This window comes from Otolemur garnettii, unplaced genomic scaffold (genome assembly GCF_000181295.1).
Source record: "Otolemur garnettii isolate 467f Iridium unplaced genomic scaffold, OtoGar3 scaffold00275, whole genome shotgun sequence".
Classification (NCBI taxonomy): Eukaryota; Metazoa; Chordata; class Mammalia; order Primates; family Galagidae; genus Otolemur; species Otolemur garnettii.
In genome coordinates, this window is record NW_003852670.1 from 986,302 (window position 1) to 997,350 (window position 11,049).

The following is an 11,049-nucleotide window of genomic DNA, read 5'->3' on the forward strand; positions in this document are numbered from 1 at the left end:
GAGAGATGGATCCCACCGTCCATGCCTGCTCGCGCCTCTGTCCCGACAGGACAAGAGAGCGGGTCTCACCTGGGCTCTCCGGCGAAGCGGGATAAGGGGCGCGCGCGTAGATGCAACCGCCTCCCCGGCGAGCGCCCAGCGCGCCGCTGTGAACTTGCATCTCAAGCCCTGAGACAATCAGGCCCCTCCTCCCACCGCTGCACCCGCCTTCGGGGGGCGGGGCCTCCGCGTCCTCCTTCCACTCGGGTCCCCGCCGACCTTCCGCGTGGGATGCAGAGGGCGGGGAGATGCGGAGAGGGTCGCCCCGGGCTGGGGAGCCGCTGCCAGGCCTGTCCTTCAGGGGCTCAGCTCCGCACACCCGCCTCCTGGTGGTTCGTAGACTGCCGGGAGCCGATGGAGCCGGTGCCCACTCTCGCCGCGGCTGCGGCCCTCGGCTCCCGGACCTCTCCGCTCTTGGGCCGGCGGGGCAGCGACGCTGTCAGACAAGTTGTACGCGCCAGGCCTGCGCTCCTGTCTGCGCCACCGAGGAGGCCAGCAATGCGCCCCCACCTCCTTTCCCCTCGGGGATTCGGGGGCCCGGCAAGCTCCTAGGAAAGTCAGTCAGTCGCCCAGCCCCTAGACAGATTTGTCCCGCTGCCTCCCCGCCTTTTCCAGGCTTCCATGGGGTGAAGTGGTAGGAGTCTGCCAAGTAAAAGCAGTTCCCTGACCGCCCAGAACGTAAAGAAAGATGTTTGGGGGCTTCCCTGCCAGTGGAGGGTGGAGGGTGGGATAGGGCAAGGGCGAAAAATGACGGTTCAACTGCATTAAGAACTTCTGCTTTATTTGAAAAAATAAAAAATTAATGCAATAAGAAAAAGCAAGCCACACACTGGAAAAAGATATTTGCAACAATTGATAAAGGATAACTGTCCAGAATATATAAGGAATGTTAATGAATCAATGTAAAAGAGGTAAGCACCCCAAGTGAGGATGGACACAGGCATGAGTCCGCACTCAAAAGAGGAAACACGAATGACCAAAATTCATGTGAATGGATAACCAATCCTTTCTGTAATTACTACACTACAAATTAAAACAAGATGTTTAACCACTAGCCAAATACATAAAATTATTAAGAGTCATGAAAGATGTGGAGCAAAAGATGTAATAGCTATTGGTAGAGGTAGACCAGTTTTCATTTATTCTAAAAAAAAGAAATGACTAAGATATTTTTATTATTTTAAATACAACTCCCAAAGAGAAAACAGACAAACTCTACCACCAACTCAGTGTTTTAAAATCACTTATAATTATTGAAAGATGTTTTAGATTTATTAGAGGTTTTTCAAAAAAATCATGTATCACTCTTGTGCTTTCAAAACCGAAGAAAATGTATTGAATAAGGTATTTCTAAAATTGTTGTATAATCACAACAATTATGGCGTTTCTGAATTTCTTTTGAATAAAAGTTTTCTATGCCCATGTTTTGCCAAACAATATAAGTTCTCAGCCATTCAAAATGTGAATAGAATTTCTCCGAAAACAAATTTAAAGAGTCTTTTTTCCAGTGTACAGTTTGCAAACCTTCAAATGAAGGTATCTTCCTTAGAACAAAGGTTTGTCTTTCCTAGAGAAAGTTTTTGTCTAGGTCAGCTCTGAGGTCTACTTTACAAATAAGGGGATCAAATTTTCTTAGTTCTAATTGGTTGGCATTGCTGATTGGTCGACATAGGTCACAGCCTATTGGTTGGTTCAGACTTCCTAAGCAGGAACAGGCAACGACGAAAAACCGAAAGGTAAGTAGTGAGGGGGTTTCTGGGAACTCACAGTATATGACTTCTAGGCAGCAGATAGTCACGTGGTTCTGATCTGAATGTAGGCCAAGTTAGTGACTCAGGATTCAGCTTAAAGGATTGACTCTTGCAAGATTTACAAAAAGCCTCTTCCATGTAGCAGTTTCAACACCAGAGTCAACTTTTTGACTCTCCTCCCCTTGAGAGGTGAAACCTGTGTTCTCTCATCCCTCCCACTGAATCTTGTCTGGCTTGTGACTGTTTTGACCAATCAATACAGTGCAGTGGAAGTGACACTATATGACTTCCAGGGTGATGTCATAAAAGACTCTACAATTTCTACCTTGCCCACTGGAAACACTCACTCTTGGAACTCTGAGCTGTAAAGAAAAGATCTTCAAAAAGGAAGTTGGAGAAAAGAGGCTTATTCTAATGAACAATTTGCAAACCAGGAAGATGCAGTCTCTGCTGTAAAATGAAGGGGTATGCCAGAAAACAAAGAGCCTGAATTTTATGGCAAAATTTCCTACCCAGGTTCCAAATCAGGTCTGTTTATGAAAAGAAAGGCTTGAAACTTGCTTGCTTTAGATTGGTCAACTGAGCTAAGATTGGTCAATACAGCTGAACCCTCACTGGTTGATAGAGCTGACTGTTGATTGTATGGGACAGGGGGGCTGATTGATTTCTAAGACTGAAGATGGAGGTACAGGCTTTCAGGAACTTGGAGTATATATGTATGCCCTAGTCAGCGAATAGTCTCTTGGATCTATTTAGACCCGGGTAGCCACTCAGAATCCATCTTGTAAAATTAGCTCTTTTAGGTTCACGTTTTTTCACAGAGCCCCCATATAAAAAGTCTAAGCACCTGGAAGCTACTGTGCTGTGAGGAAGCCCAAGTCACAAGGAGAGGACCTGTGTGGGATCTCCATTAACATCAACACAGCTGAGCACAGCATTTGAGTCCTGACTAGTTGCCACACTCGGGTGATTAAACCTTCCGATGATTCTAGGTCCTAGTCATTGAAGTCACGTTAGCTACCCAAGTCTTCCCATTGGAGGCCCTGGATACATGGAGCCCTTCCCACTCTGCCCTCTCTGAATGTCTGTTCCTCAGAATATGTGAATATAATAAAATGGTTCTTGGTTTGCATCACTAAGCATGAGGCAGTAAAGAACTGGCATGTTCCTTATTTATAAAGACATTGGCAACATCACATGGTCTTCATCTCTTTCTAGATCCTGTCCTCCCTGTGGATATCAGAATTCATTCATACAGTTACCCTCTCCATTTCCAACCCTCTGGCCTCCCAGTTCCTTGACCTCTTCACAGAGAGTGGCCTCCTTACCTAAGCAAGAAAAGGTACCTGTCAGTTAACAAAAAGGCAGGTTCCATGGGGATTTGAAGGGACACCTGTGAGGGAAACAGGGAAACCGGAGGCTTCCCATTACACTCCTCAAAGATCCTATGACACCCCCTTGGGATGGTTGACATGCTGAACTTTGATTGGGCAGACCTGCAGGTCACAAAGTCACCATGTCAACCTTCCCATCAATCATAACATCAGGGAATTCTGCCTCTAGGGTGGGGGAAGGGCAGGCAGATAGCTGAGGCTGGTGTCCCCAGAGCCAGCCACTGACCTGGTCCCTGTGATCTGGGCAGGTATCTGCTGGTCTTGGGCCACATTGTGCACAGGTGGTAGGGCAGAAGCGGTGCAGACACCAGGCACAGGTGGAGGCAGCAGAGAAGGTGACTGGAAGTGGCTGCTGCTCAGAGAACCTGGGCCCTGGCCCAAGGACTGAAGAGTGAGCTGGGGTCACAGGGACAGCCAAGAAAATGGGGCGCCATGGCCCTTGGGTGCCTGGCTTTACCCTTGTCCTACTGCTGCTGCCACCTCCGCTGCTGCTTAGCATGAGGAGCTTCCAGCATGACAACCCTCGGCAGAGAATCATCTACCACCGTCCACACTCAGACTCCATGAGCTTCCAAGAGCAGAATGTGAGGCATGGCAAAGGCCGTGGGAAGGAGAAGATTCCGGAGTTCTGCAATGGAGCCTTTGACATTTACTTTATTGTGGACAAGTGAGTGGTCCTTCCTAAGCTGGTCTAAGAGCTGCAATCCCCTGAGTCACTTCAAGCAGGACATGACCCTGAAGAAGGGCAAGTTCAGTCACTTGCTCAGACAGGAGGAAGCAGTACATAGTGGTCTCCTTGTTTCCTGGAAGGAGATAGGAGGGAACCACTATAGGGGTTCTGGGTGGTCCTCTGTGCCTCCATCAACTTGGCCTGGATTCTTGTCCCTATGACCATAAAAGCTGACTGCTAGGAATTGCTTCCTCAGCAGTCATTAGAAGTTCACTGCAGGATTTTTGTCTCTCATTCTCAGAAATTGCTTTGTAGCTTCTGTAAGGCATTCTATTGGTGTCCCTGTTAGATAGTCCTTTGCTGTGCTGCTTCCAAGTGTTTGTTTCTTTCATCTACACCCTGGGGAGCCCCGTGACAGCTCCTCCACTTTCAGGAAATGTTCTGTCTGTCTCAGTGTTGCCCTGGGACAGCTGGCCAGTGCATTAGATGCCTTCAGGCTTTCATGAAAAGGAAAGGACAGGGGAGTTGTCAGTCTTGGAGATATTGTCTTTGTTGCATTTTGCCTGCTGCCATTGGCTGGGAACAGACTTAGCAGTTACTCTCTCGTAGCAGCGGCACGACTGTCAGTAGGCGTTGAAGCACTTTGCTGTATCCAAAGCCCTTCCCCTGAACCCTTGGCATCCTCAAAACCATCCTGGGATGTAGAGGAGTGCAGATATTTTCCTAACCTATTTCCTAGAGGTTAGTGAAGTCCCAGAGGCAGCAGGTGTGATGACATGTGGGCGTTCTGCACTGTGCTCTTCCCACTATTCCTGGTTGAGCTTACTCTGATATTCTGAGTCCTCTGGATGCTGACCCTCAGAGAACTTGGGCCCCAGTCCACCAACTCCCAAGCAAAGCCAGCAATGGCAGAGCCATGCTGCCCACTGAAAGAGCAGTCCAATCTCACTGTCTAACCAAGGGGCTGCTAAGACACTCTGGGCAGGCACCCAGATCCTTAGCAGAGCCCCAGGTGGTGATTCCCTCTTGGGCATTGGGTTGATGGTGAATGAGTTTTGTGGACTGACAGCCTCATTAGGCCGATCCTTCCAGAGGAAGGTATTAAGTCCAAAGGGTCCTCTTGGTTGCCCCAATGTGCTCCAATGTGGCACAGCCCAGCCCTGGCTGTGGAGGGACTATGGAGTCAGATAGGGGATGTGAAATAGCATTAATTCAGTTCTTGCTGTGTCCCCAGCAATATGCAAAATACTTCAGACCTTAAGGAGCCTGAGAGATTAGGTTCTAGTTTCATATTCCAGAAAAGAGAAATGAGGCTCAGAGTGGCTGAGTGACTTTCACAAGGTTAGTCAAGCTAGTTTGTAGTAAAACCTCAGGAAGCGGGAGGATTCTCCCCTCTCCTCCCTGCCAAGGTGGGAGTAAGTAAGGGAACTAGAAAAGGGCCAGAGCAATGTCTTTCTCCACCAGGGTGTCCCCACTTCTCACCCCACGGCACGTCCACATGCCTGCGGGGTTTCTTGAATTCTGGAAGACAGGTCTGGTTCCTCAGTCACTGGTGGCTATTGCTGCAGTGTGAGATGAAAGGTATAGGCCTTGCCCCCAAGGCTGGGTGGGCACCTCAGTTCCCTGTGACACCAGATCAGGTGGCAGGATTGAGACCACCATGCTCCGTGGTCCCCTTTCTCCATTACTGTCACTCTTGCCATTTGCCATTCTGGCTGGTCTGGACAGAATCTTGCTGTATTCTGCAAATATGAGTTGATAAGGGTGTCCATCCCCATTCCCAAGCCCCAATCACACCCCTCCTCTGCAGAAAGGAGTAACCCTGGAGGGACAATCAATCCAGAGCCAGGGAAAACTTGGCCCCAGAGTCGTGACATGCCCTCTCCCTGGAAGCGACTCTCACCCTGGTAAAAGGAGGTCTCACTACCCTCCAAGGCCAGATTGGCCATAAGTGTATGGAGAACCAGGATGACCACCTGCTGGTGCTGTCAGGTTGAGGGTGTGGTCTGCCACTGCTTGGCTGCTCTTGGGGAAGGGGCAGCCTGGCAGTAGAGGAAACCAGACCCACCCCACTCACCAGCCATGTGGCCTTGGGCAACTTGTTTCGTGTCTCTGTGTCTCAGTGTCCCCATCTGTGAAAAGACTTTTTTTTTTTAATTAAATCATAACTGTGTACATTAATGCATTTATGAGGTACAGAGTTCTGATTTGATACACAATGTGGAATGCTTGCATCAAACTGATTAACATAACCGTCTTGATACCCAACTTGCCAGGCGTGATAAAGATGAAAGGAGAGTTACTAGGCCAGCTGCCATCTGCTGGGCTGCAGCTGTCCTACCTGTGCCCTCTGACTCTGGCTGGGGTGGGGTCAGAATGGCTCTAATTACACCTGCCCCTGTCCAAACTTTCCTGAGGAGCTCTGGGATCTTCTACCCATGAGAGAGCCAATCTTGGCCATTCACTCTTTCCCTTCCTGATTCATTTTCTCAGTAAGAATTCTTTCTTTTTTTTACTTGAGACAGATTCTCACTATGTTGCCTTTGGTAGAGTGCTGTGATATCACAGCTCACAGCAACCTCAAACTCCTGAGCTTAAGTGATTCTCTTGCCTCAGGCCCCCATGTAGTTGGAAGTACAGGCACCTGCCACAACACTTGTCTATTTGTTTGTTGCAGTTGTCATTGTTGTTTAGCTGGCCCAGGCTGGGTTCAAACCCACCAGCCTGGGTGTATGTGGCTAGCACCATAACCACTGTGCTATGGGCACCAAGCCTCACCAGGAATTTCTGAGCTACCCCTCTGTGCAGTCACTGATTTTGGTAGTGAGGACAAGGCAGAGAACAAAACTAGACCAAGTGCTTTCCCTCCTGGAGCCTGCATTTCAGTGTAGCATCAGGCAATAAACACATTGAAGAGAAAAGTCATGTGTCACATGGGGATAAATAAGCACCCCTGGAGATCAGAGCAGGAGCGTGGGAAGAGCTGAGGGCCAGGCCCTTCTAGAGAGGCCCTTGGGGGAGGGCACTGCCAGGAAAGGCACCTGTGGGTTGCATTCTGGCAGAGGAGGGGTGTGATTTGGCTCCTGTTTAGAAAGGATCATAGTTGATGGGCACAGGTAGAACCAGGGAAGTGACAGGGAGAGGATGATGGTGGCCTGGGCCAGTGAGGCAGGGCAGAGGTGAGGAGCATCCAGAGTCTGAGTCTATGGTGACAGTGTAGGCCACAGGATTCCAGACAAGTTGGATAGGATAATGTGGACCATTTGGGTGCTAGCCTGGAGGTACAGGGAGGAGAGGAAAGCACCTTATCTAGTGAGTGTCCCTAACCAGCTGGGTAAGTGTTATTGCCCCTGTTGTAGAGAGGAGGAGATGAGGCAGCTGAGGGCCAGGAATGACCCCCACAATTCCCCATAGGCAGCCATGGTCCTGGGATTGAAACTCTGGACTGTCTGATTCCAACCACCCCCTATAAAGACCAGGCAGCCAGGTGGATCTCTGAAGATCCCTGTGGAGGTCCTTTAAGCAGAAATAAGTGGCCATCTGCAGGAGGGCTTTGTGGTCATTCAGGCCCAGCTTATTCACCAGACTTCTTATTAAGTTGTTCATTCTTTGCATGGAATTGGAAAAAAAATTACTATTATTTTTAGTAATTTTAAAAATTGTGGTAGAATATCCATAACAAAATTTTACCACTTTAACTATTTTTAAGTGTACAATTCAGTGGCATTAAGTACGGTCACAGCATATTACATCTATCTGCAGAACTTTTTCATGATAACCTACTGAATTCTGTCCCATTAAATAATAACTCACCATTTCTCTCTCCACTTTCTGTCTCATGTAAGTGGAATCATACTGTTAGGCCTAGTAGGTCTAGGCTAAGACAGAAAAGTGTCAGTCCTAGGCTACAGTGGAAAAATACCAGTTAAGTCCTGCAAATTTCCAGACTGCAAGCTTTCAAAAAAAAAAAGAAATAAGTCTAGCTCACTCCTGAGATAGATGGAAAAGCACTAATTAATTTCTTGCTTCTAGTTCACTCCGAGTTTCTTGCTTGGCTAACTCCCTGGGAAACAGACAGGGAGGTACCAACTATTTCCAAACTGACTTTTAAATAATAACAGGTGGGGAAAGTACTGAAACTAAAATGTATGGGGGAAAGTACTGAAACTAAGATGTATAGGGGAAAAATATTTTTTTAAAAAAGATGTATGACGTATGACTAACTAACCACAAAATTCTACTCTGTACAATGCTTGCTTGCTAACCTACCCAGATGCAACTGGACAGCCTTTGTTGCAACCAGGATGAAGACCAAGCCTTAAAAACCCAACCTTTTAAGTACTCGGGGCTGCTCTCAGAAACCCCATGTTGGGGACTGTTACTGGCTGCCTCTTCAGTAAACGGACTCCTCTTTAAGTTTAAATTATTTGGCAGTGTGGTCTTTGTGGAACCTCTGGGCACATTTTGGAGGCCCCAGCAAGATCTTCCAGACTCTGGCACTGGTGATCCTCAGATGGCCTCCAAGAGAGGCACAGGTTATGGTCCCTCTGAGGGGAGGTGCCCCTTGGTAACATTCCAGGGCCCCCAGAGGACCCAGACCCCTCAGGAGACCAGCTGACAGTCACCCCTAAATTCACCTGTGAGTCTACCTCCAGAGGTAATCCATTTAAACATCTGTTTTTGGCTAGTGTCTGCAGACATTTAGTGTTACTATTGTGTTCATTTTTTGTTGTGCTTTTTCATTGTTGCGGACTGTAGTGGAAAGATATAACTGCTTGTTATATTCATTTGTTGTGAATTGTGTGGGCCTCTCAGGGACCTCCAAGGGAAGGCCAAAGGGACAGGAGTCTTTGACAGGAACCCTGGGTTGCCAGGCTATTGGCCTGTCAGAGGCTCTCAGAGGCATGTGTCAGTAGAGCAATCCATTGCTAGAAACACCAGAATACTGGGGAACCTCAGCCATGTCAGAGAGTGTAAGACGTCACTGCCAATGAGACATCAGTGCTTTGGCCTTGGGCTGCTGAGAAGTTGGGGTGCAGAGGGCAGGTGACAAGGGACTTTGATTTCTAACCTCAAGGATTATGCTATAAACCTCTAAGACAGGAACCTCAGACTTCCAGGCTATCAGCCTGTTGGAAATAGGAACCCTGGGTTATGGAGCTATCAGCCTGTCGGGGGCTCCCAGAGATGTGTGTCAACACCTGTTGCTAGAAACATTGGGATGCCAGTGGAGAGCCCTGGCCTCAAAGGCACAATTTAGATTCATATACTTTTGTTCATTTGTATTCTGTGTTGTCTAGTGAACATATTATGGTTTGTGCTTCTGCTCTGTTCAGCATGAGTTCCTCTTCTTCCAAGCCAGATGCCCCCCTGAATTGTCTCCTTAGACATTTCAAAAATGTTTTTTCTACAGACAAAAGTGATGAACATGGGGTAAAGTTCTCCAAAGGGCACCTCAGGACCCTTTGTGAACTAGAGTGGCCAGCCTTTGGTGTGGGCTGGCCCCATAGGTTCCTTTGATCCTTTCTTATGCTGACAGGTTTGGAAAGGAGGCACTGGAAAGCCTGGCCACCCTAATCAGTTTCCTTATATTGATGTATGAACCCCCAGCTTGGCTCTGTGCCTGTTCTCTCCATATAGGAACTATAGTTTTAGTAACAAAGACCCCTTTAAAGTGCCACCCGATCCTCCCAGCACCTGAGGAAGCAGAGGATCCCATCCTTAACCTTCTGCCTTACCATCCTTCCAGCCCTTCAATCCCTCCCATGGTCTCTTCCTCACATTGAGCAAGATCCTCTTATGGTCCCCTGGAGATCTCCTCTCCTGACACCCCACCTACACCTAGTCTCTTCTGCTGCATGAAGCTCCTAGGGGAGGGGAATTTTTTAAATGTTCTGTTTACCACAAGTAATCTTTATGAGAAAGTGCAAATGTGGGTCTTGCGTGAGTAAGGACTGGGGAAATGCTGACTCTGAACAGCGGTAATAGAGAAAGTTTCAAATGGCTAAGTGGAAAGCTCAGACTGTCCAAGTTAGAAAATACGGTGGAGGAAGGTTGAAATTATGTACATATGAGTGCTTAAAGACTGATTGAGACAGATAAAAATATGTGGGCTTTTGTGCCCTCGCTTCAGGGTGAAATGATTGTGTGAGTGGTCCCTGTCTGTATCTCAGTTTTATCCCAGCTGGAAATTATCTGTGGTTTATCTGAGGGAAAAGAGTGAAAAACATGGGGAAATGCACCCCACTGAAAACTGTACTGAAGCATTTAAAAAAGAAACTTGTGAGAAACTGCTGTAACTGTGTCTCTGCAAAGATAGAGAACTTTGAACAGAAATAACCCAAGAAACTGATTGTTCAGGCAACTATGGTTTCCTTTGAAATAAAATTAATTTTAAGCCTGTTATTAAAATCCAAATGTTTAAAAATTATAAAACTGCCACCTCTGTAATATTTCTAAAGTTACTAGATTTAATTGTGAGCTTACCTAGAGAGTGTGGTCTGGAGGGTGCAGCCCACTTGTGCCTAAAGATAAATTCTGAAAAAGAAACAGAGAGTCACATTTCTGAGTTCACCTGAGCCTAAAAATGGGAGAGATCCCTGTTTAGCCCTAAATGAGAAAATCTTGCATCAATATTCCATAAACTATCTCTCGTTTTTTTTTTAAATATGGAGTTTAATTTCCTTTTTATGGCTACTGATGTTAACAATTGTCATTCACAGTTCATCTGTATTTGTATTACACATGTACAAATAAATGAAGTAATCAATGCAATAATTTTTCTATACAATACTTTGTTATAATGTTGCAAAAACAAGTCCCCCTTTATCTCTTGCCTCTCAGTTACAACCTTTGATTAGTGACTTTTTAAAAAATTAGATCATAGCTGTGTACATTGATACTGTCATGGGGTGCAGTATGTTATTTTTATATACAATTTGAAATATTTTCATTACACTGGTTAACATAGCCTTCATTTCGTTTTCTTAGTTATTGTGCTAAGACATTTACATTCTTCATTTAGAAAGATTCACATGTACCCTTAAAAGATGAACCATAGATGTGGTCCCACCAAGCATCCTCCCCCCTCCCTTCCCTTCCCTATCCCCTTTTCCTGTATTCTTGGGCTATAATTGGGTTATAGCTTTCCTATGAAAGCTATAAATTAGTTTCATAGTAGGGCTGAGTACATTGG

General features: G+C 46.7%; 1 protein-coding gene across 1 annotated transcript in view; it reads left to right on the forward strand.

Annotated features, from left to right (window-relative positions):
• Positions 1-3,606: 3,606 nt before the first annotated feature.
• Positions 3,607-11,049, forward strand: part of ANTXRL (anthrax toxin receptor like) — a 54,501-nt gene continuing 47,058 nt past the window's right edge. Inside the window, exon 1 of the mRNA XM_023508766.1 lies at positions 3,607-3,851. Within this exon, the coding sequence (XP_023364534.1) occupies positions 3,607-3,851 (245 nt within the window). The remainder of the gene's footprint in view (positions 3,852-11,049) is intronic.